Source organism: Aulonocara sp. 'chitande type north' Nkhata Bay, linkage group LG3 (assembly GCF_057382095.1).
Source record: "Aulonocara sp. 'chitande type north' Nkhata Bay isolate Kocher_YH1m ecotype deep benthic linkage group LG3, A_spYH_male_GT1.1, whole genome shotgun sequence".
NCBI classification, from domain to species: domain Eukaryota; kingdom Metazoa; phylum Chordata; class Actinopteri; order Cichliformes; family Cichlidae; genus Aulonocara; species Aulonocara sp. 'chitande type north' Nkhata Bay.
This window is the reverse complement of record NC_141346.1, coordinates 75,203,217-75,227,740: the sequence shown is the minus strand read 5'-3', so window position 1 is coordinate 75,227,740 and position 24,524 is coordinate 75,203,217. Positions and strand designations below refer to the sequence as shown.

Sequence of the window (24,524 nt, the reverse complement as noted above, 5' to 3'; positions counted from 1 at the left end):
AGCAATATGTTTCACAACTAAATGGGATCAGCTGCGCATCAATGGTGACATTAGGCCCAGGGATGTAAAACAGGGGGAGGTGGTGCACACACTTATCCCACACTGTCCTGATGGCAGCTAGCTTGTCTCTCTGCCGTCGAGCTGGTCTGTCGTCTCGGTTATCAAAACGGATAATCCTGGAAATTTTGTGGAAGTTTTCCAGAAACATTGATGCACGGAAAGGTTCGTGCCGGTTTCTGCATCCCACAGGATTCTGTGGATTCCCCTTTGGACCTGAAAACTCCTGCAAGAATAAGAACCCCAAAGTAGGCCTTTGGGGTTCTTAGATTAATTTGGTCCATCTCCTTCCACCTCTCTCCAAAAACACACCTTCCTTCTAGATTACTGCAATCCAGAATAATTTTCTGGATGGAATCTGGGATGAAAAGCTCAAATGAAGACTTGATGTCCTGCACATGAGTAACTGCCAGCCGTGTTGGCCCTGGCTTATCACAGTAACAGCTCTGCAGGGTGGCTCATTTCTTGGCAAGAAGACCATTCAATTTCACCAGTTATTGACATCCATATTTCTTCACTTGCTGTCTGGTGGGCTTGTTCTGGTCCTGGAGCTGGCTGCAGATGGGGTACTCGTCTTCGTTTTGTTACTAAATGGTGCTCAACCTCATCCTCTTCTTCACTGTCAGACTCTGAATTTTCAGAAATGTGAAATATTCTGAAACCTCTTTGTCAACATCATCATCAGAAGCCCCTCTCTCTTCCAAAATCAATTGGATGGCCCTCGCAGCAGATAATCTTTTGCCATCTTGATCAGTTGTGATAAGGAACCACACTGGCAAAGTCTTATTTATAGTATTATGGCCCTAATTTGCAGGTGGGACAGGGTATGAGAAAATAAAATTTGGATCCCTCAAGAAAGAGGGTAAAATGTGTGGGAATGTCAGAGCAGACAGTGTTGGTAGTTGAATTTTCAACAATGTTGCAACTTTGTGCGCAAGCAGGAGGGGAAGAAAACACTATCAGCAGCACCAGAAAGGAGGAAGACAGAGTGTGGGAACACAGGACCTACACTTTCAACACTTTTATTAGACCTGGGTCCAGTGGACCCGAACACCTTGTACGTAATGTAAATGCGTGGGGGGAGGTACAGTATGAGGTCATTGAAAATTAGTTTGGATTTATGTTCTTCACAGAAAATAAGCCAAAGCCAATGAATTTCAGGTTGAAAAAATAATTCATTGTTTAATTTTTCTTTTGAGAAAAACTGAAAACGGGTCTCACAGACCCGAACACCATACAAGGTTAAATCTGACATCACAAAAGTATTTTGGAATTTGAATAATGTATTTTGTAACTGCAGTACACATAATACTGATTTTGAACAATTTTGTCCAGGTTCCTTGTCACCGGGGACTCCTTCAGCACCAAGCGTTCAGTTACAGAGTCGGTGTGTCCACGGTGAGCCAGATCACCCCCCAGGCAGCGACGGCCATCTGGGACTGTCTAGTGGACGATTTCATGGCTGTGCCTTCACCTGGAGACTGGCGCTCCATCACAGAGGGATTCCAGGAGCGCTGGAACTTTCCTCTGTGCTGTGCAGCTCTGGATGGGAAGCACATCCAGACAATGGCACCCCATATATCATATAGGAGACACACACATTGATATACACTAAATATTTATTTCATTTCTTTTTTGTGGTGCCCAAATTTATGCACCTGCTTGATTTTGTTTGAACAATTATTGCACACTTTCTGTAAATCCAGTAAACTTCTTTTCACTTCTCAAATATCACTGTGTGTGTCTCCTGTATGATATATTTAACTGACATTTTTTATTGTAACAACCAACGATTTATACAGGAAAATAATGTCTATTAACAAGGTTGCCCAAACTTTTGCATCCCACTGTATTAGTATATTTTGTCATTAGTATAATAAGAAATAAATTCTACATGTGTCAAGTTGTGTGCCAACATTTGCTGTGTAGTAGAACTGAGACATTAGTCATTATAAACATTTATTTGAAATAATATTAAAATTCTCAAACAGAAAAACATTAAACATAAATATATAAAATATAAGAATTTACAGAGAGACAGGAATAAAAAGGACCAGCTGCTCTCCAGAGCAGGAACAAGGCTGAGGAGGAAATGCTCCATTGGAGACTGGTGTGGACTCTTCAGGGACACCAGGGTGGCCAGCTCCAGCGCCGATGGACCGTCCTGGGACCCGTCCCTCATCTGCCTCAGAGCCGTCCTCCTCTGTGGGCCTGTAAAACAGCACAAAACACAAAGAAATGAGAAGGCTGCTACTAGATTTTAATTTCAACATTGAAAAAAACAAAAACAGGATATAATCAGATTGGTTGTAGATATTTAGTAAAGGTGATCACAGGCAATCCCACCGACTAAAAAGGTATCAGTGCTTGCTGTACATACCTGTGGGTGCAGCAGCAGGAGCTCAGGGACTGGGGATGCTCTGCTGCAGAATCAGTTGGTTCTATCAATACAGTATTAAATGTTAACAGGTTGAATATAATAATCGTAGAGTAGACAGTGGTCCCTCATTTATTGCAGCAGGGGTTCTCAGAATAACTAGCCCCTGGCCACGCACTTTATACACTTTTTTTCCACACACACACATGAACATTGGTCACAGTTCTCACAACTGATTCTCAAAGTGCAAACCTTTGTAGATTGCAAAACGTAAAAGTATTATTATGCCGCGGTTTGTCTTCATCTGCCCGCCACTTTCGTGCGCCTTTTTCCCTCGCGGTGCAGGTGTCTATTTCCGAATGAGGCTCATAGTTATGGGTGTTTTTGTGCTGTTATTTCTATTGGACGCGATGGTTATCAAAACCAAACATGATAAATTTGGCAAGCGCAGGAGACACGACACGAAGGAGATTTGTCAATCAGGCTGCAGAATGCAATGCTGTACTGTGCAATAAAAAATCAGCAAAAAAGCAAAGCAGTGACGGATGAACAGCGGGACCACTGTGTGCTGTTTATTAATAAACAATAAAATATATTCCTAAATGACAACATGCATAAAAGCAGAACGGTATTTGTACGTCAGTGGGAAAATAGCGGTGGCTTGCTAGCTTTTGTGCGGCTTCCCCGGGTCAGTGAAAACTTTCAAAAGAGAAATGAATGAACTTACCAGGTTGCCCGATCTCTTCACATATCTTCCTCCAAGCTCGTCCTTTTTATTCCTGTCTCGGTACAGAAAGCAGCTGGTGTCGTACAGCTCCGGGTTGTTTGCTACCGCATTGGTTAGCCTTCCCTCCATCGAAGTATGAAGGGCTTTGGCTGGATCTGCCCCTTTGACCTAGGTCACAGCCACGTCACCAGGCTCCTGATTGGTTGTCGCGGCGCGATTTGACGCTGGAGTTCAGATTTTTCCAACTCAAGCGGTAGACGCAAAACGCGCGTATGCACAAAATGCAACACAAAAACTCACGCGCATGGTTTTATTTGCGAGTCAAACGCGCCAGACGCGCTACACTGACGCGCGTTTCAGGCGTTTTTGCGTTTTCGCGACGCAAATCTGCTTCCGAATTTTCGCGGGACCCGCAATCGCGTGTCATCGCGCCTTTCCATTGACTTTACATGTAAACCTGACGCTCTATTCGCGTCCATCGCGTTCGGTGTGAACACACCGTCAGAGTTTGTTGGTTGTTCCCAGAACACGTCTGAAGATGAAAGGGGGCGGAGCCTTTCAGTCTGTGGCACCAAGGCTGTGGAACAGTCTACCTCTACAACTATGTTTGGTTGAATCTGTGGAATCCTTTAAAAAACTGTTAAAAACTTTACTGTTTAAACAAGCTTTCTGTTGACCAATGCTTTTTACATTTTTATATTTTTAATTTACATTTAAACTCTATATTGTGTATAGTGTCCATTTTGCTATTTATCGTACTGTTTATTTTAATCTCTGTGTGCAGCGCTTTGTGACTACCTGTCTATGAAAAGCGCTTAATAAATAAACTTTACTTACTTACTTAAGCAGGAAATGACTGACTTTGTTACTAAGATGCCCACTGTCATATTCCAGAATCAGGTTCTAAAATTCGCAAATGGATCTGAGACTTTTCCTTTCTTTCTTTCTTTCTTTCTTTCTTTCTTTCTTTCTTTCTTTCTTTCTTTCTTTCTTTCTTTCTTTCTTTCTTTCTTTCTTTCTTTCTTTCTTTCTTTCTTTCTTTCTTTCTTTCTTTCTTTCTTTCTTTCTTTCTTTCTTTCTTTTTTTTTTTTTGTCCCGTTTGGATCTATAGCCATCAGAATTGTTGTCTTAAGGCCAAGAAAGATGCCAAGTGGATTTATTTTATCAAGTGGATCATCGTGGCCTTGCCATATTGGTCCATTTGATTGACCTTTATTATAATTATGAGTTTATTTTATTTTCAGTTGTTACAAACGGGACAGACATGACTGTGGGATAGGACTCTTTATAATGAGTCAGAAAATATGTTTTGAGTAGGTCTACAGTTTGCTTTAACACATTCTAAACCAGCATGTGAAGATACAAAGACCAAGTGCTGCTCTTCAGTATACATCCTGAAACTAGCCAATGGAAAAAGGGTGTTTAGGAAGGGTGGACTTAAAGGGAAGAAGCTAAAGCTTGTTTCGGTCAGAGGTCTTTCCATCTGATCTATTTTTTCTTTATTTTTTAACAACCTTTTCTCCACCACTATTTCCAATTGAATATTAAAAAGTATATGTTATGTTCCAAAGTTCACTAGAGTGGCAATTTGCCAGCTCCTCATTTGTTTCCATTTAGCTACTCTTATAACTATGTTTTTACTAAGCCAACTACAAGTGGGTTTTTCTCCAGACATAAATGTATTTTTTTAGCTAACCATGAATTGTATTCTCCACTAACACTTTTTATAATGTTACTTTTACAGACTGAATCTCTGTAACCTGTCAGAGGAATGCTATGAAGCTCTGTCCTCAGCTCTCAGCTCCCAGTCCTCCTGTCTGAGAGAGCTGGACCTGAATAACTCTGACCTGCAGGATTCAGGAACAAAGTTTCTTTCTGATGGACTGAAGAGACCACACTGTAAACTGAATATTCTCAGGTCAGATCAAACTATATGTACATATGTATGTATGTATGCATGTATACCAACTCACAGAATGAAGAAAAAAACTGGATTAAATATTACTAAATGTAATAACGACTCATTATACTTAAAGAAATGTGTTGGTTTTATTGTTTATCTGTTATTTTTCAGAGTGAGTCACTGTAACCTCTCAGAGAAAGGCTATGAAGATCTGTCCTCAGTTCTAAGCTCCCAGTCCTCTAGTCTGAGACAGCTGGACCTGAGTAACTGTGACCTGCAGGACTCAGGAGTGAAGCTTCTGTCTGTTGGAGTAAAGAGTCCCAAATGTACACTGGAAACTCTAAGGTCAGATTTAAAACCTTTCTGCTGATGATCACTTAAAAACTTTATATTGTTGAAATATGTCTGTGAAGGTTCTCAGTCATCCAGGTCATCGTAGTCTAAGGAGCTTGGAAAGAAAAGCGTCTGGACATCTTTAAGTTACTTGAAGACGTTTCACCTCTCATCATAGAAGCTTCTTGGCTCTTGGCTCTTGGCTCTCAGCGAAGGCGGTCGCACTTTTCTCCTCTCCTCCTCACCCTTATCTTCCCTGTTTAGCCTCTATGTCCTTGTCTTGTCTCGTGTGCATTACTTTCCCTTGAACAGTCTCTCACTGTCGTTCTCTAAAACCTAAAAGAGAATTATGGATTTGATCAACTGGTCTCTGAATGCTATTGACACCCTTTTCTCAACGAGAAGTCTGGGCTCGGGAGAGCTTGAGTGCCCTGGAGGGACTTTCCCTGCCGGATACACGATGGACGGGTGGCAGAACTGGAGGGTCATGTGCCTGGCGGGACTGTCGATCGAGGACGCTGAAGATATCTATCTATTCGGAACCGTGATAACAGGGTTCATGCTGATCGGAGTTGGCTTAGCCCTGGTTTATCGGAGAAATAAGAGAGCGGAACCGGCTGTTCAAACCCCCCCCCCCCCCCCCCCCCCCCCCCCCCAAGGCTGCTCGCTGGAATCGAAGCGATGGGACGAGGCGCGACCTCTCACAACGAACGTAATATGGTCAACACCTTGGAGACGCTTACAGCTGCTGTGAAGGCTCAAAATAACACCATTGAGCGTATGGTGGGATACATCAGAGAGAGGCCTGCTCAAAATGAGACCCTTGAGCGACAGTTGGAAGACATCACGGAACGGATCACTGCAGCTGTGAGATCTCAGAATCAAAAGAATGATAACACCATGGAACAGAAGCTTGATACCATCATGGGGAGGCTGGCGGCTCTCCAACGGGAGATTGAGAGACCAGCATCGGAGTGTTAAAGAGCAGCCTGAAAATTCTCCTGGGCTGCTCGCGTGGAAATTTACAAAATCAACATCAAAATTGCGGACCCCCATCACGGCGCCAGCTGCAGGCCCAAGGCTGGAGCTGAACAATCACTCCCTGATAACGACCGTGTTATGGCTATTCTTCCCATCCCATGCAAGGCCACCTGGATTGGCTGGAGGACTGTTTACTTAGCCTGATAGGCCGAAGGACACTGTCTCAGCTGAACTATGGACACGCACACACATACACTTACACTGATAAGCACTCACTCATCCCCCCTCTCTTTCCAACGCCTTCGATGCTTGTTGCCCCCTGGGAACACGAGGCGGGTCTGGGCCCGTGCTGTTTTTTTAAAGACGGCGCCGTTACAGGATGGCTGCTGTGTTGCCTGGGGTTACTCCTCATCCCCTACCCAACCCTGTGGCTTGTCATGTCTTCACAATGTTGTGCTGTGGACATTCATGTGCTTTTTGTGCAGAGGAGTTTTTTTTGTTTCCTGTTCTCGTGCTGTCCTACCATGGAAGCACAGCATGAGTGGAGGTCTCTTTTTTTCCTCTTGTACCTTCTTGTTGTTGTGTACATTTCAGTGTTTTTCTGTAACGCTACCGATCTCCGACTTGTAACCCCGTGTTATGTGTGTAAGGTCGGGGGGGGGGGGGGGGGGGGGGTTCCCATTTCGCTGCAGGGCAACCTGCTTGTGACAAATAAAGCTTTCATTCATTCATTCAGTTTTAAGGTCAAATGGTGGGGAGTCCCAGATTTAAACCCAGTGGGAGTTTCCCCCCAAAGAGGGACAAAGGACCCCTGATGATCCTCTACCTAATCACATGAGCCAAGGTGTGAAAATGGGTGTGGGTCACACTCAGCCAGGGTTTCAGCTCATTGTGAAACCTGGACCCACCCTATCATGTGATTTCCTGAGGTCAGATGGCCCAGGATGTGAGTGGGCGTTAAGGTGTCTGGGGAGGATCTCAGAACTGGATTTTAGATGTTAGGAAGTCCATAAATCCAGGTTATGGCATCCCCTGGGTATAGACGAAGTTGCAGGATGATCGATGATTTTGTGCTTTTCAAGTTCTTGGAGGCAAGTGTTACACACTGAAGGACGACAGGGTTCATTCAGGTGCACATGAAGATTTATTGCGCTGAAACACAGCAAAACAATTCAGTGTTACTGGCGGCTTCCATTGTAATAACTGGCCTGCGTTACTTTTGTGTCATACATGTAATGGCCATGTATTAATCAGCCCTTAACACACAGAGAAAATGACCAGTAACAATAGACAACATAACATGTACTGGCTGGTCTATTTCCTATAACTTTAACTGAAACCAGCTAACAGTTTCCTTTCACCTTACTGATGGGACAACACGGTTACAGAGATTAATGCAGGAGGCTAACATGACTTAGCTAGCGCACAAATGTTACTAGCATTACCCACAGATAACGTGAAACAACTCCCTTATTCGCTCACATTAAACACCATATAAACAAGAATTACACTCCAAACATGTTAAATAAGCATCAACTTTACATAAATGTATGTAGTTCTCGTATATTGCTCTCACCTGAAACACAGCAAAACAATTCAGTGTTACTGGCGGCTTCCATTGTAATAACTGGCCTGCGTTACTTTTGTGAAGAATTATTTTGCCAGGTACCCGTTTGTCTGAGCCGCCACTGCCACCTACTGGCGAAACTAAATATCGCCCTAACATCACATCAGGTGGGAGCAACTGAGCTTTTCGCTCTGTGTTATGATGCAAACTATTGTCACAACAAATAGCAAAATAAAGATGATGAGGGGTGGGCACGAACACATAAGGAACACATCTGAGACTTGTTCTTAATGCTCAAAATACTCAGGGTGCCACACAAGCTATAACTTTCTTTTTGTAGCTGCTTGTGGGGTCTCGCTTTAAGGCTTCGTAAGTATTGTTGTCACCGAGGAGAGTAGTGATCTTTGTGTGGTAATCCGTTGTGTTAAGGACCATGGTGAACCTTCCCTTATCAGCTGGTAATATAGGGATGTTGTGGTCTTTGCTCAGGGAAGCGACGGCCTTTTTTTCTTGTATTGTGAGGTTAGACGGAGGGACTTTGACACTGGAGAGGGTGGCTGAGACTTTCATCCTGATTTGCTCTGCTTCTGTCTGTGATAATTTATTAATCCGTATGGCGGATTCTGTGGCTGTGATGAGGTCCACTATGGGCAACTGTTGCGGAGAAATAGCAAAATTGAGTCCTTTTCAGTTTCATTGAGATTCCGGTCTGAAAAGTTCTTCAGCCATTTTTCCTGACTGTCTTCAGGTGTGTGTTTTTCTCTGAGTTGTGTAGGTTCTGACTGGGAAGTAAAGATTTTTGTTAACAAAGTGTGGAATTTTCTTTTCCTTCAGAGTGTTGGGCCCACTGAGCCTTGTGCACAACCTTGTGAACCTCTTCTATGATAGGAGAGGGTAGAAGTGTTTTCAGTTCCTGCAGAGTCTCGCTAATCTTGCTCTGGAGGGCATCTATAGTGAAATGGACCTGTCTTATCATTTCACTTAAAAGCTGATCTCCCTAAAATTAACTCTGCTCTGTATCCCCTGACCGTGGATTCAAGGCCCATACTCCTTTGAACCAGGGGAACAAATCGTGGCAGGATCAGCCTGATATTATTTGTATCCCACTGTAACTTTACTGTAAAGAGCTAACACCTCCAAAATGTCAGGAGTAGTTAGTCATTAGTGTTTGTGAACTAAAAATCAAGAATGTGGGATCCTGTTTGTCCGTGATTTAAACAGCCCAGCGCTGCTCCCAACGCAGGGAAAACCAATTCTGCAGGCAGACCTACCTCGGCACTTGTGCAGGTGAAGCCAAAGGGAAGATTTGCTTCACCATATTTTCTAGTCTTTAGCTTGAAAAAAGGTTGGTTTGGAAACATATTCAGCGATGCTTCATCTCCTGCTTTGGATTTGTGTGAGCGCCCTGACAAAAACCTGTCCATTATGCTATATGTCCATTATGTCCAAGCGTTTTTGTTTTTTTCTTTTCCTTTTCATACGGCCTCATGTAGCCCATCAATTTGGTCCAAGCTACAATGACACTAGGGCTGGGTATCGTCACTGATTTCTAGAATCGATTCGATTCTGATTCACAAGGTCCTGAATCGATTCGATCCATGATTTGATTCAATTGGATTTGAATCGGGGAAATTTTGCCTCAGTCAGATACTTATAGTCAGATTACTATAATTCAGATCAGTACATTTACATATTTTTGTATCTATAAAAAGGAAGCTGACACATGCCAGACTTTATCAAAGGTGTGAACATCACAGCAGATGCCTTTGTGTCAAAATAGCTGAAGATAAACACAGAAACACATGAAGGTGATTTTCCTATTGAACGGCAGAAATTAGGTTTTCTTTTCAGAAGTAAAAGGAAAAAACTTGTGCGTAACAAGCAAGCGAATAATGCAGAAAACAGATTTCAGGGATAGATGGGAAACTGTTGTTGAGAGAGAGAGAGAGAGAGATGCATGAAAAACAGCAAAAGTCAGAGTGAGTCCATGGCGATGTTTATGTGAAGCGTAGTTTGGATCTTCTTTTGCTGCTGGTTCGGTCAATATTGTTTGGAGGGAGATCAAACTAACAGCTTTAGAATCGGCGTAAACACAAAGCGCGGACCCGCCGAAACATCAGCATCAGCGAGCTGTCAGCTTTCAGCCCCGACCGTGTCCGTGCCGTCGAGTGAGAAAGTCACATCTCACTGATTCTGGAATTTTGGGCAAAATACATTTATATAAAAAAATCGATTCAGGATTTTAATGAATCGATATGACGTTATCCAAGCCAGAATCGATTTTAATCAATGAATCAATTATTAAAAACCACCCATAACTGACACAGATTCTTCTTCTTCGGGGTTTAACTACAGCTGGCATCCTTGTACATGCAGTGCTGCCATCTTCTGTTTCAGTCCGTTATTACACTCTTGAATCCTACTACTTATTCCTGTGTCTTTCAGGATCTTACAAAGCTTCGAACGACACGTCAACTAATTAATTAGTCGTCTACGATTTTAATATTCGACAAATCATAGCAGCCCTACTTTTTGGATTTTTATATTCAGAGCCAGTGAGCACGCATTTTCAAATTAATCATGATTTTAAAAACTGTGTTAGTGTGTGATAAAATAATTGTTGGTGTTAATCAATAACTGGTTAACTTGCAATAATTAGACTTTTGTGTCAAACTGATGTGATCTCCATGTTTCCTTTGTTGGACTGTGGGCGAGTGTCAGAACTGAATGTACTGAGTAACATGTAGAGTTTAAACATGTGTCAGTTCCAGTTTTAGAGCTCTAAAGTGCAGCTATCATGTTAGGAATATGTTAGGAATAGACAGGAACACTGAGGTCAAATCTTTATTTTACCACTCGCTGCATTCTTGATGTTCATGAATTCAGCAGCTTCATGATTGTCTGCAGCATTAATCTCATATTTCCATTAAAGTGTTGAATTTGACTGTTTGATGTTCTTTATGATCTCTGGCACCAGTTCATCTGTAGGCTGAGCTCAGTCCATCCATTTAGTGAAATGATGTTTAAAGGTCTCCTTGTTCTGTGAGCGTGCACAGATCCTGAAGCAGAAAGCCTGGGTTACAGAGAAATGATCATCACTGTGATGATGCTCACCATCTCTGACTGGGATTTGAGGTTTTGTCAAAGCAGCAAAGAAAGCCTGGCTATGTTGGACTGGGTGTGGCAGCAGCTCCCAGTTTGAGTTCAGGAGACAGACACCCTCTCTACTTTGAAGATCAGCTTCAAACTTTCCTTTTTGATAAAGCTTATAGTTAGAGCTGGATCAGGTGACCCTGAACCATCCCTTAGTTATGCTGCCATAGAGATGGATAACAGACGGATTGTTGTTTTGTGTGTCTGCAGTCTGTCAGGCTGTCTGATCACAGAGGAAGGCTGTACTTCTCTGGCCTCAGCTCTGACCTCCAACCCCTCCCATCTGAGAGAGCTGGACCTGAGCTACAATCATCCAGGTGACTCAGGAATGAAGCTGCTGTCGGCTGGACTGAAGGATCCAGGCTGGAGACTTGACACTCTCAGGTATGAAGAATGTCTGATAGAGGAGGAAGAGCTGGAAACATTTCCAGATGAGACATGAACAATCACACATGCAGGAATATTTTCAGGGACAGACACACTAGTGTAGCTGGATAGTACATGGATATTTGTGTAGGGGTCTCCAAGGAGTCTGTTTGCAGGGACATTAATGATAACTGAGAAGTCATGTTGAGAGTTTCATTAAAAGTAGACCTACAGTTAGGTCCATAAATATTTGGACAGAGACAACATTTTGTAACTTTAGATACACTTTATTAGGTCACAGGTGTACTATACCTGAGATAGTGGCCACTGTGTACCTAATAAGAGGTCAGCCATGTGTGTGTTTCCCATGCTGTATGTCCACAGTCACAGTGACAGTCAGTGACACTGACAGAAGGATGAAACAAGGCTGTGAGTCATTTCAGTCTGTGTCTGTGACAAAGAGCCAGACAGGAGCAGCTAACATTTGGAAATGGAAGCTTAAATAATGACAAACTCTACATTCACAGCTGAATTCACAATAGATTTGTTCTCAAGTGCACATTTAGCAGCTAATGCTAATACTGTTTTCCCTTTGCTTTCTACAACTTTAGCAGCTATTTCTAAGTAGGCCACTTTGCTCTGCTAAGGATTTGTGTGACCATGATGGAAACTCTGAAAGCTAATGCTGCTAAGCTAATACTGTTTATGGGACCCTGTTAGAATCAATATTTCATTCTCATTCTGTAGTTTGAGAACAATATTAACGTCTCACATCATTATAACACAAGAGAAAAGGGTATTAGCATTAGCTACTAGTGCGTATTCACCTCAAATTAGCTTTAGCTGCTAATGGGAGCCTACTTAGCATAAACCGTTCACATCGTTATAATGCAAGGGAAAAGAGTCACTCATGGCAGCCTATTTAGCATTAATGTCACATCATTATAATACAAGAGAAAAGGTTATTAGCATTAGCTACTAGTGCTTATTCACCTCAAATTACCTTTAGCTGCTAATGGCAGCCTACTTAGCATTAACTCCTCACTAATATAATGCTAATTTACATCAAATTAGCATTAGCTGCTCATATTGTTATAAGAAAAGAGAAAACGGTATTAGCATTAGCTGCTAATAATTATTCACCCCTACTTAGAATAAGCCGCTAAAAGCAGTAATAGTATTAGCTACTATCATTTTTAATAAGTAAGAAAAAACAGTGTTAGCATTATTGGATAATGCTTACTCATATTAAATTAGCGTTACCTATTTATAACAGCGTACTTAGAATTAGCCGCTCACATTGTTAAAAAGTAAGGGAAAACAGTATTAGCAGTAGCGCATAATGCTAATTCGCGTCAACGTAGTATTAGTTAATAAGGGCAGCCTACTTACCATTAACTACTCACTAATATAATGTTAATTCACATCAAATTAGCATTAGCTGCTCAAGTTTTTATAGGGAAAGAGAAAACTGTATTAGCATTAGCTGCTACTAATTATTCACCTCTAGAGTTTGCCCCAAATGGCAGCCTACTTAGCATTAACTCCTGACATCGTTATAATGCAGGGGAAAAGAGTTACCATTATCGGATAATGCTAATTCACATCAAATTAGCATTAGTTAATAACGGTAGACTTCGTATCATTAGCTGCTGTCATTCTTACAAAGCAAACAGCATGAGCATTAGCTGTTAATGCTTTTTCATCTAAAATTAGAATTAGCCACTAATGGTGTATTGTTAAAAAGGAAGAAAAAACATTGTTAGCATAAGCGGACAATGCTAATTTACCTCAAATTAGTATTAGCTAATAACGGCACCTGCTTAGTATTAGCTGGTCACATTGTTATAAGGCAAGAAAATATGGTATTAGCATTAGCTGCCAATTTCTATTTACCTAAAATTAGCATTAGCGACTAATGGCAATCTACTTAACATTAACTCCTCATTAATACAATGCTAATTCACATCAAATTAGCATTAGCTACTAACATCAGCCTACTTAGCACTAGCTGCTCACATTATTAAAAAGGAAGGGAAAAGTGTTAGCATTATCGGGGAATGCTAACTCGCATCAAATTAGCAATAGTTATTAACAGTAACACACATCACATTGTTATAATGGAAGAAAAAACATTGTTAGCATTAGCGGATAAATTAGCATTAGTTAATAACAGCCTACCTAGCACTAGCTGCTCACATTGTTAAAAGGGAAGAGAAAACGATATTAGCATTAGCTGGTAATAATTATTCACCCCCAGCATATTTGGCATTAACTCCTCACATCGTTATAATGCAAATGAGGCTAACTTGCATTAAATTAGACTGCTGTTATTAGCTAATGCTATTTAGAAGTAGCTGCTCACATTGTTATAAAGCAAAGGAAAACGATATGAGCATTAGGTTCTAATGTGTATTTGCCTTAAATTAGACGTAGGTGCTAATAGCAGCCTACTTAGCATTAGCAGCTCAGATTGTTGTAATGCTAGGGGAAAAGAGTGTTAGCGTTAGCTGTTCACATTGTTATAAAGTTAAGGGAAATAGTGTAAGCATTAGCTACTCACATTGTTAAAAAGTAAGTGTTAGCATTATTGCATAATGCTAATTCACATCAAATTAGCATTAGTTAATAACGGCAGCCTATTTAGCATTAGCAGATAATGTTGACCTTGGCCCACTGGAAAAGTTAAGAACTAAAGATTTAGGAGTGTTTCTCGATAGCTCTTTCTCATTTGAGAAACAAATGAATTCTGTTATTAAAACCAGCTGTAAGGTTTATATTGTTGATTGTCATTTATGCTTAGAAATATTTACTCATATATGCTTAGAGTTGTATAATCGATTGCATAATGATAGAGGTTTGATCCTTAGTAGTAGGGCTGCACGGTTAATTGTTGGAAAATCGCGATCTCAATTCATACTTATGTGCGATCTCATTTCCAAATGACAACAATTAAAAAAAAAAAAAAAAAGACGACAAAGATTGTACCGCATTTTGATCCGGGACGTAATCTGCATGAAAACAAGCGCTCACTCTTCCTGCTCAACAAATGACAAGGGCGGAGCCTTATACCACGTGATACAGAAGCTGTGCCGTGTGATGCTAAAATTAGCAGGGAAACAACAACGGAGAGCACGTCAGGGATGACGAGAAAGTGACAGGAGAAAATCCATCCCGGTCAACCACCCAAACATCAATAACGGGAACCTTATACAGCGCTTCCCTATACACGTCGAACTCCCGCAGGCACAAAGACATTACGGAGGCTATCACTTATCACCTGACCAAAGATATGGCTCCATCAACACTGTGCAAAACGAGGGATTTAGGAAAATGATCAACACCCTAGACAAACGCTACACAGTGCCGTCCCGCAACTATTTTTCTATTGTTGCACTACCTGCTCTGTACACGCAGCGTCGAGCAACGGTGGAGACGGAATTTCAAGCAGGACAACATTTTGCTGCAACAACAAAATGTGAGACATTTGTTGTTTTTATGTTTATTTATTGTTTTTATATTCAGTCTCAACTGTTACGAAGTTGATGTGCAGTTAATAAGTGCAATAAATATTTATACTGAAAAAGAAAATCGTGAGAGAATCGTGATCTCAATTTAAGCAAAAAAGTCGTGATTCTCATTTTATGCAAAATCGTGCAGCCCTATAAAAAAAAGTTCAGAACTAAAGATTTAGGAGTGTTTCTCGATAGCTCTTTCTCATTTGAGAAACAAATGAACTCTGTTATTAAAACCAGCTGTAAGGTTTATATTGTTGATTGTCATTTATGCTTAGAAATATTTACTCATATATGCTTAGAGTTTTATAATCGATTGCATAATGATAGAGGTTTGATCCTGAGTAGTCTGTAAAGACTCTGTGTGCCTTCCAGAGTGCTCTGGCATGCACACACCACTTGGGGCCATGAGAGAGGTCGTACCCTCTCTTACTGATTTATGGTGTAGGACAGGGGTCTCAAACTCAATTTAGCTGGGGGCCGCTGCAGGCAGAGTCTGGGTGAGGCTGGGCCGCATTAGGTTTTCCACAAGAAAGGCATGGTTAAAAAATTCCAATCTTCTCAAATCTCTTTATTTTTATTTTTTAACACAAAATACGAAAAATAAATAAACAAATTAAGAATTAATAAGAAAATAAATCAATCTGTAAAACATAAATAAAATAATAATAAGATATTTTTAGTCAGTGAACTTGTGTGTTTCTTTCAGTCTTCTATATCTGCTGTATTTAGATTGAAATGTCTGTATTAACAGTTCTATAACCTTCTTCTGAACATGAATGGAACACTGTAGAAAATGAACTGTTCTTCTGAACATGGCTTCTCTTGCCTACTCCTTGCTGCTAGAGACCTGGCAGCGTTTCCTCTCGCATAGCCGAGCCAGATTTGGCCTGAGGGAGGAAGCAGTTGCGACCCTCAGTATGTCTTGAAGATGATCATCCGTAAGTCTGGACCTGTACTTGGACTTATTGAAGTTCAAAGTGGAGAAGAGCTTTTGGCACAAGTATGTGCTACCAAAAAGGCACATGGTCCGCTTGAACATTCGGGAAAGCCGAGGGAAACTAGGGCTCAATTCTCTCAAAAACTGTCCAAGCTTGTCTGCTTTTCCACTCACCTCCCTGAACTTTGCTTTGAGTTCAGAGTTGCACTGCAGCTCAATGAGCTCCATTTGAAGCACAGAAGGGGCATCTTGCACATCAAAGGAGAAGGGGTCTGCAAAAATGTGAAAGGTGGCTCTGTGTGTCTTGAAGTCAGCAAATCTGTGATCAAATTCCTCCTGTAGCCTCAAAATGACATCAACATACTCGTCAGCACTGAATGGTGTGCCTGCATCCACGAGAGCCTTGCATGCTGGGAAATGGCAAAGGTTTGTCTGAGAGAGCTGAGCTTTCCAGAGCGCCAGTTTTGTGGAGAATGCTCTCACGTTGTCATTGGCAGCACTGACAAGTTGCCCCTGGCCTTGTAACGTCTTGTTCAGTACATTAAGCTCATGTGTCATATCAACAAGAAAAGCTGAGTCCATGAGCCATTTGGGATCAGTTAGCACAGGAACACTAACTCCATCCTTCTCCATGAAGGCTTCACTTCTGCTCTCAACTCAAAAAGTCTCTTTAATACATTTCCCCTGCTGAGCCAACGTACCTCAGTGAAGTCGAGCACATCCCCATATTCTGACTCCATTTCCTCTAAAAAAGCACAGAACCTTCGGTGCTTTAAGCCCCTGGATCTGATTTGGTTGATGCATTTCACAACAATAGACATCACATTGTCAAACTTCAGGCATTTGCTGCAAAGGACCTGCTGATGGATGATGCAGTGCAGAGCAATGGCCTCCTCCACGCCTTCCTCTTCCAGTTTGTTTTGTGCCACCAGTCCATGTTTCCTCCCTGTCATTGATGGCGCTCCATCTGTTGTTATTCCAACAAACCTCTTCCATGGCAAACCAACATTCTCAATGGCATCACACAGCTTGTAAATATCTGCTGAGCGGTGTTCTGGCCATGCATTGGAATTACTGTGAGCAGCTCCTCCATCACTTCAAAACTGTCATCAACACCACGGACATACATTGGGAGCTGGGCAGTGTCGGTGATGTCTGTGGTCTCATCAAGAGCGACTGAGTATACACTGAAACATTTGGCTTTCTCACACAGTTGGTCATAAATGTCACTTGACAGGTCAGAAATGCGATCTGCTGCGGTGTTGGCAGAAAGGCTGATGTTGCTAAACTGACCTTTCTTTCCCGGACAGACTATATTTGCAGCCTGCAATATGCACTTTTAGACAAATGCACCTTCTGTGAATGGCTTCCCTGCTTTAGCAATCATCTCACTAACCACGTGGCTCCGACTGCTGCATTATTCTCTTTGGTTGCTTTCTTGGAGAAATCTTGCTGCCTCAGTAGATCTGTTTTAAGACTGGCAACCCGGTTCGCTCTCTCGTCTCCCTGGTATTTTGCATCCAGCTCAGCATGTCTAGTTGTGTAATGACGTTTCAAATTGTATTCCTTGTGCAGCGCAACTTTCTCTGTGCAAATAAGACAGGTCGGGGTGCCCCTGTGCTCAACAAAGAAATATTGCATTTCCCACTTTTCCTGAAATTGTCGGTGCTCATCACCAACCTTTCTCTTCACCGCAGGCTTTGAAAAAGACATGTTTGGGGCTATGTGACATTTATAATTCTACTTGGTGTCACTGTCGCATTGAAGTTTCAATCAAGCGTTTAGCCGACGGACGGGGAACGTCTCAACGCGTAGAGAACGTCATTTCTGCTTCTTTTTCTTGCAACCGTAGCACGGCGATCGGCAGATAAAAAGCCGGTAGCAGTCTCCTTTGTTTTTACGCTCGATGTTCATGTCTTTCATGACGACACGAACACCGTGGCGTTTGCAGATGGTAGAAAGTGCAGGGATAGCGAGCGCAAAAAAGGCGACTGCTCACGGCGCCGGGCTGTTGTTACAGGAGAAAGAAGCGGAAATGACACCGTGACATATAACAAATAACATCAGCTGTTTCTGATGTTTGTTGTTTTGACTGCTTTTACATTATATTGAAATATATGTAATGTTCATGTTTGCTGCAATGCAAACGCAGTGATGCAAATAAAAACATGGAGCCACAAATTACGGTGCGACCCTATAATTAGTCCGGGTTACCGGGGACTGTTGTTGCCGATGAACAGGTGTCGCTATGTGACTGCAGACTAAATTGGGCTGCATTGAGTTCATGACTTTTCTTTTATCCCGCCGCCTACGCATCACTGTGAGAGTTAATATGAGATCTCTCTCTGTGGAAAAATAACTTTAAATCCCACTGACGTGTGTATAAATCTATATACGTATAATGTCCCGCTGGGCAGCAACTTAAAAAAACAACTTTTTTTGAAGTGTTGTGAACGCAGCGCGCTGGGGCGAATGTCGGCGTTTGCCCAATAGAAAGGGGGAAGCCAGCCAGGCACAGGAAAGAAAGAAACACTCCAGGGCAACGCTGCTGGAACTTTGACTCATTGAGAAATGTTTCCCTGCTTGCATCAAGCCCGGCTGGTGTCCCCTGAGATCCATATCCCACCCTGATTGGTGGGTTAATTCAGCTCCGCCCACAACACTGTAAAGTGTCATACATTATCAAGCACTTTGGCTCAAGCTGTTTTTAAATGTGCTGATAAATAAATGTAGATTTCTTTGAATAAAACAGTGGAGCCGAGCTTTGAGCTCAGTGTGTAACAGTGTGTGTGTGAGAGCCATGTAATGTCCATGTGTGCATGCTGACTGTGCTGCTCTGACCCCCCTCCTCCTTTCAGGGTGGAGCCTGCTGGAGTCCGATGGTTGAGACCAGGTCTGAGGAAGTGTAAGTGTGTTTTTAATGGGATTCATGAAAACAAAGCAGCACACATTCAACCATCTTCATCATGTCAGGAGTCATCATCAAAGTGTCAATCAATGAACAGATGATGGATCAATAACTGCAGCTGGATTGTGTTTGTTCTCTCCATCAGATTCCTGTCAACTCACAATCGACACAAACACAGTGAACACAAAGCTCCAACTGTCTGACAACAACAGGAAGGTGACACGTGTGGAGGAGGTTCAGTCATATCCTGATCATCCAGACAGATTTGATGTTTATCCTCAGCTGCTGTGTAGAAATGGTCTGACTGGTCGCTGTTACTGGGAGGTCGAGTGGAGAGGAAACGTTTGTATATCAGTGAGTTACAGAAGCATCAGAAGGAAAGGAGGCAGTGATGACTGTTGGTTTGGATACAATGATCAGTCCTGGAGTCTGTACTGCACTGATGATGGTCCTCGTTCTGTCTGTCACAATAACAGCTACACATCCATCTCCTCCTCCTCCTCCTCTGTCTCTAACAGAGCAGCAGTGTATGTGGACTGTCCTGCTGGCACTCTGTCCTTCTACAGAGTCTCCTCTGACACTCTGATCCACCTCCACACCTTCAGCACCACATTCACTCAAACTCTTTATCCTGGGTTTCTGTTTCTCTGGTCTCCTGGTGCCTCAGTGTCCCTGTGCTGAGTGGAGTGTAAAGAGTGTCTCCTGTTACAGAAACACTCTGACTGTTGAACAGATAGTTCAGTCTGTACATGTCTGTCTCTTTCACTCACAAACACGTTTTCAGATTCATGGATTCAATCAGTTGATGTTTGAAACTCTTCTAAATGATTCCTTGTAAACTTCTTCAGTCACAAACAAACAGGAAGTGATGTCACATGTGTTCCTGTCCACACAGCAGAATGAGTCTATTGCTGACAGTGATGTACAAACAGAGTGAGCATTTCTGAGGCCCAAAATAAACTGAGTAGTTCACTGAATGAACAATGGACTGTGAGCTCAGTTCCTTCATCATTAGTATGGATTATATATGTATATGTATTATATTAGTATCATATATATCAGGTGCTGCTGCTTTCAGTCATTGTGCAAATGTGCTGTTTGTAAGCTTGTAAAGCTGCAGTCAGCTGAGACTGAAGAAGTCACCTGATCAGTGAGCAAACGTTTCTGAAAACGTCCAGATGAACAGAATCAACCTTTTGGGATCAGCCAGCAATGCAGCATCATTGTTGTTCAGCTTCAGAGGTTTGCAGGAATGAACTGATGAGCAGAAACAGCTGCAAAGTCCAAGAAAATACCAGCTGGAGTTCAGCTGCATTTGAAGAAGTCAAAGAAAAGTAAGGATGGCAAAGGGCGACGTTTTCTTCCAAAGAGCTGCAAACATGGTCGACGCCTCATTAGAAGAATCATCTGGACATTTGTGAGGAACTCTAACCAAGAAAGCAACGTCACACAGATCCAACAGACAGTTTCCATGACTGCAAGTGTTGAGTGGAAAAATGCTACATTGCATTATTGCATCCTCTCACCACAGGAGGCGCTGTTGGCACCACTGATTGCTGATCAGCTGTTCTCTGATGATCTGATTGATACTGTGAATAACGGGACTCACTGAACTCTGTGACACAGTGAAGATTACAGAGTTTAACTTCACCCTTTAAGACTGACCACAGAACCAAGTCCGCCAGAGCTTTTGTTATATTTTTACATGCTGTGGAGCCATTTGTGGGAGCATTTCAAGTTGCTATACATCAATACAACTGTTATAGCCCTAATTTTAATAATATGTGTGCATTAAGTCCATAGTAACTACATAAACTGCAAAAAAAACCTCTGCTCATCCATCTCTGTGTGTATCAGGATACATTTGGTTCATAATACACAGAAAAATCAGAGTTATTACCTGTAATAAATGTGAAAGATTCCTGCAGTGATAACCAGGCAGGACTGAAACACATCCAAGCTGTCACCACGGTAACAGCACCGCCCATCCACAGGTGAGGGGAGGAGCAAAAGAGGGACTTTGACCATTTTATACTAAAAACACTCAACTAATGTTTCTAATATGAAACAAATAAGCCCACATTAATGTGAGCGTTTATTAAATAATAATAATGATGATTTCCTCCTGATCTCATTTCCACAGCAGAGAAAACTGTGGTGTATATTGAGGTGGAGGGTGTGGTCTGTGGCTCAGGTGTAGAGTGAGGGTGGGGTGCACCACAGCAGCATGCTGGGACTGCTGAGGGTGGAGGAGGGAGTGATGATGACATCAGAGCTGCAGCACAGAGACCAGTGAACACACAGTCTGTTCATCTTTGCATAGATACAATATACAGCACAATATTGAATGACAGACACGCTGTGGGAGCTTCCACAGATACACTGACGTCAGCATCCAGAGTCCTCCTGCTGCTCCCCCCTCAGAGCCCCGTGATCAGCACCAACACATTCAGTTAGATGACAGAGTCCAGCTGCAGCTAGAATCAGCTCCCCTCTGTGAACAACAGCACAGCGTCAGTGTTTCACACTCAGTGAAAGGAGGAAACAGCAGAAGAACACCATGTGTGCTACGTTTCCCAGGACACACTACAAACTGCACAAATACAGAGCAGCACGTGGAAGGACCTGGAGCTGCATTTACAGAGCTGCAGACAGCGTGATGTCCTGTATGGACAGGTGGAAGGAAGCAAGTCCTCAGCTGGAACACTCGTGTTTGTCCACAGACAGGAAACACAGCAGGAAACTTCCTCACAGAAGTGCAGCTCATGGATAACACACTTCCTGTCAGTCAGAATGAGGCTGCAGCCAAACACAGAAAGGTGTTTTTGTCCAGATGAGCCCAGAGAAGAAACACGAGTGTTCACAGACATCAGAAGCTCAGAGAGGTGAAACATGAGGTTGGAGTCCTCGTCAGCATCCAGAAGAGCTGCTGTGAAACCCTGAGTACTCATGACAGACTCTGATGGCACAAACACATCATGATTCAAACAGAAAGACAAACATGGAGCTCCTGATCCTCCTGCATGAGAACAAGCTGACATGAGCGCTGTGTCTGAGAGTGTCTCCCTGTCACAGTGACAATAACACAGCTGCTGCTCACAGTCATTAAACTGACCTGAGGTCAGCTGTGCTCCTTACATATGAACCATGTGACCTCACATCAGTGCTGTGGATGACTGTAGTCATAGAAGAGTAGAGCTGTAGCAGGTGGTGTGAGGAGGAGGTGGTGTATTCTAGTTAACGCAGTACTGAAACACTCCAGCAGAGGGCGCTGTTAAGTCCTTATTGTAACACAGTTACTGTGTGCAGTTAGACTTCATACATAATCTGCACTTATTTCCATCAGACATGCTGTCAGTAAATGATTGGTTTCTATTGATTCTACTTCCTGTTGACTCGTTTGATGACAGTGAAACAATCACAGCTGATTGTGTGATGATGTAAACTGTCACTGTTACATTCAGTGTGTGTGACATAATGTTAGTGCAGGCTGATAACAGCCTGGTTCTGTTAGAAACACATGAACGTGTCCATAGATCAGTGTGTGTTTAACATGAGAGCTTCAGCCCTGCTGATGTGTTAAATAAAGACATGCAGGAAAACTGATGAGACTCTGAAATAACTCTTTATATTTATAATGTAACTCTGCATCAAAAGAACAACAAAGGATCCCAGACAGGTTTCTGTGAACAAAGACCATTCTGATGTTTCTGTGTTTCTAACACTTTGACATTATTAGTAAACAGACTGCAGTGAGCAGCATTTATAAAGAGCTTCTATATAAAGATATGACAGCTGTTTGACAAGTTTATCACTCTGTGTTTGGACCTGATCAGTCCAGCTGTTTACTTGAAACATGTTCATTTACCTGTTCTGTTATATTCATGTTCTTGTCTCTGTTGAAAACACATTTTAATGTCCCTCAGATTTTTCTCCCAGATGAATAAATATAAAAATGACACAAACTGACTGCAGCTACTTTTTGTCCTTTCTGTCAAAAACCTTCATGTGACTCATGAGAGACACGTTTCAGCTGTTTGTGACAGATCAGAGGCCAACAAGTCATTTATAACACTTTCCATCATTGTTTAAAGTTCTCAGTGTTTCTGTGTTGCTGCGTATAGGATCTCCCAGCATCATCACTGTGCTGTCCAATCATTGTGTGCGAGGTTACCCTTATAGTGCGATGTGTGTTTGCACAAAGAGAAGCATGTGTGTCAAATATAAATAAGCACAGAACAGAAACAGCTGCTCGTTTCTTCTGTTTAGAGTCAAGTTAGTGTTTTGTGTCTTTGTTTGAGGCCTGATGTCGAGCAGAGGTGTGTGTAACTGCACTGCTCTGTTATATGTGTGAAGTGTGTGCTTCTCTTCAGCATCATCTTTGTCACTGCTGATTCCTTTGTGTCATCATGTGTTGAGAAGAGAGAACAGTTATAACGGAGGAGCAAAAGGAAGCCCTGAAATCTGCATCAACAAGGAAGTGTTGGCTCACCAGTGATCCCAGCAGAGCCACTGGTTTGGCTCCAGTTGTTCTAGATTCAATGATGTTGTTGCTACAGATACATGTCAGCATCTTTATTGAATTTAATATGAAGCAGAAATGGTGTCATTAGGAGAAGAAGAGGAGAACAAGTCCGGCGAGGAGGCAGCAGCTCTTAAAGATGAAACAGCAGCTCAGCCCTGAGCTCAGAGAGCTGCACATGAAAAAGCTCCTCAAGCAGATCCTGTCAGAGGTTTGTCATCAACAGGAGGAACTGTTCACATCATAGGATGAAGATGCTGTCAGCTGGATGAAGAAGGTTATTTAATGCAAACGTTCACACTGAAGTCAAATTGTTGTCGTGTTGAACAGATTCATGTACTGATCGTCTCCAGAATGTTAGAAGAGCTTCAATGAATCATTAGAAACAACTTACAGCTGCACAGCTGTGTCAAACACATCTGTGTGTCATTGTGGGATTGTTGTGTTTCTACATGTGACACACGTCTAAAACATGCACACAATCTGAACACAAACAGGGACTCATGTGTTCCCACAGCCAGATGCTGAGAGCCATTTCCTTGTAGTCCTGTGTCTACATACATGAACCATTAGATGTTATTGGAATGATTGTCAGCTCTGATAGTTTCATGTGTGTTTAGCTGGACGCTGTTTGATCCTCGACATGTTTAAAGGTGTCCAGTCCTGAGACACTGGGGCTGGAAACAGCTGTGATGTCATTGGACTGTCACACAGACAGAAGTGCATGAAGTGAGCAGCCGAGGAGCCGCTGATGTTTTGGATTCAACAGCATTTGAAAGGTCGACACAGACACATTTGCACACAGAAAGCTGAATCTGTCATATGCCACAGTGAACTCACTGTTCAGTGTTTTTCAGGAAGCTTCTTAACTGCCTCTGCTGCCAAACAAGCAGCTGATGTCCTTGAGAAGAAGCTGAAGAAGTCTTCAACAACAAATACAGGAAGTGGACTTTCAAATACTAGATTCACTTTAGACTCACAGAGAAATGACTCAACCAGCTGTGTTTGACTATATGAAAGGTCAGTGTGTGTCTGCACACAGACTGTTGTGTTGGACTGTTATTCAGTTGTCTGCTGAATGTTTTCAAATGTCTGCATCTCAGCTGTGATGAGGCTGGGGGTCATGGGAGGCCACCGTAGCAGCCTCTTCAACATCATGACATCATCATAAATGC

General features: G+C 42.3%; 2 protein-coding genes across 2 annotated transcripts in view; both read left to right on the top strand.

The window, feature by feature from the left end:
* LOC147337039 (uncharacterized) overlaps positions 1-20,589 on the top strand; it is a 31,771-nt gene extending 11,182 nt beyond the window's left edge. Inside the window, exons 6-10 of the mRNA XM_086287251.1 lie at positions 4,906-5,079; positions 5,236-5,409; positions 11,309-11,482; positions 18,778-18,824; positions 18,973-20,589. Coding sequence (XP_086143377.1) covers positions 4,906-5,079; positions 5,236-5,409; positions 11,309-11,482; positions 18,778-18,824; positions 18,973-19,508 — 1,105 coding nt within the window. The 3' untranslated portion in view covers positions 19,509-20,589. The remainder of the gene's footprint in view (positions 1-4,905; positions 5,080-5,235; positions 5,410-11,308; positions 11,483-18,777; positions 18,825-18,972) is intronic.
* The window catches only part of LOC147337028 (uncharacterized), a 642,403-nt gene that overhangs the window by 312,144 nt on the left and 305,735 nt on the right, over positions 1-24,524 (top strand). The gene's annotated exons all lie outside the window — the stretch shown is intronic.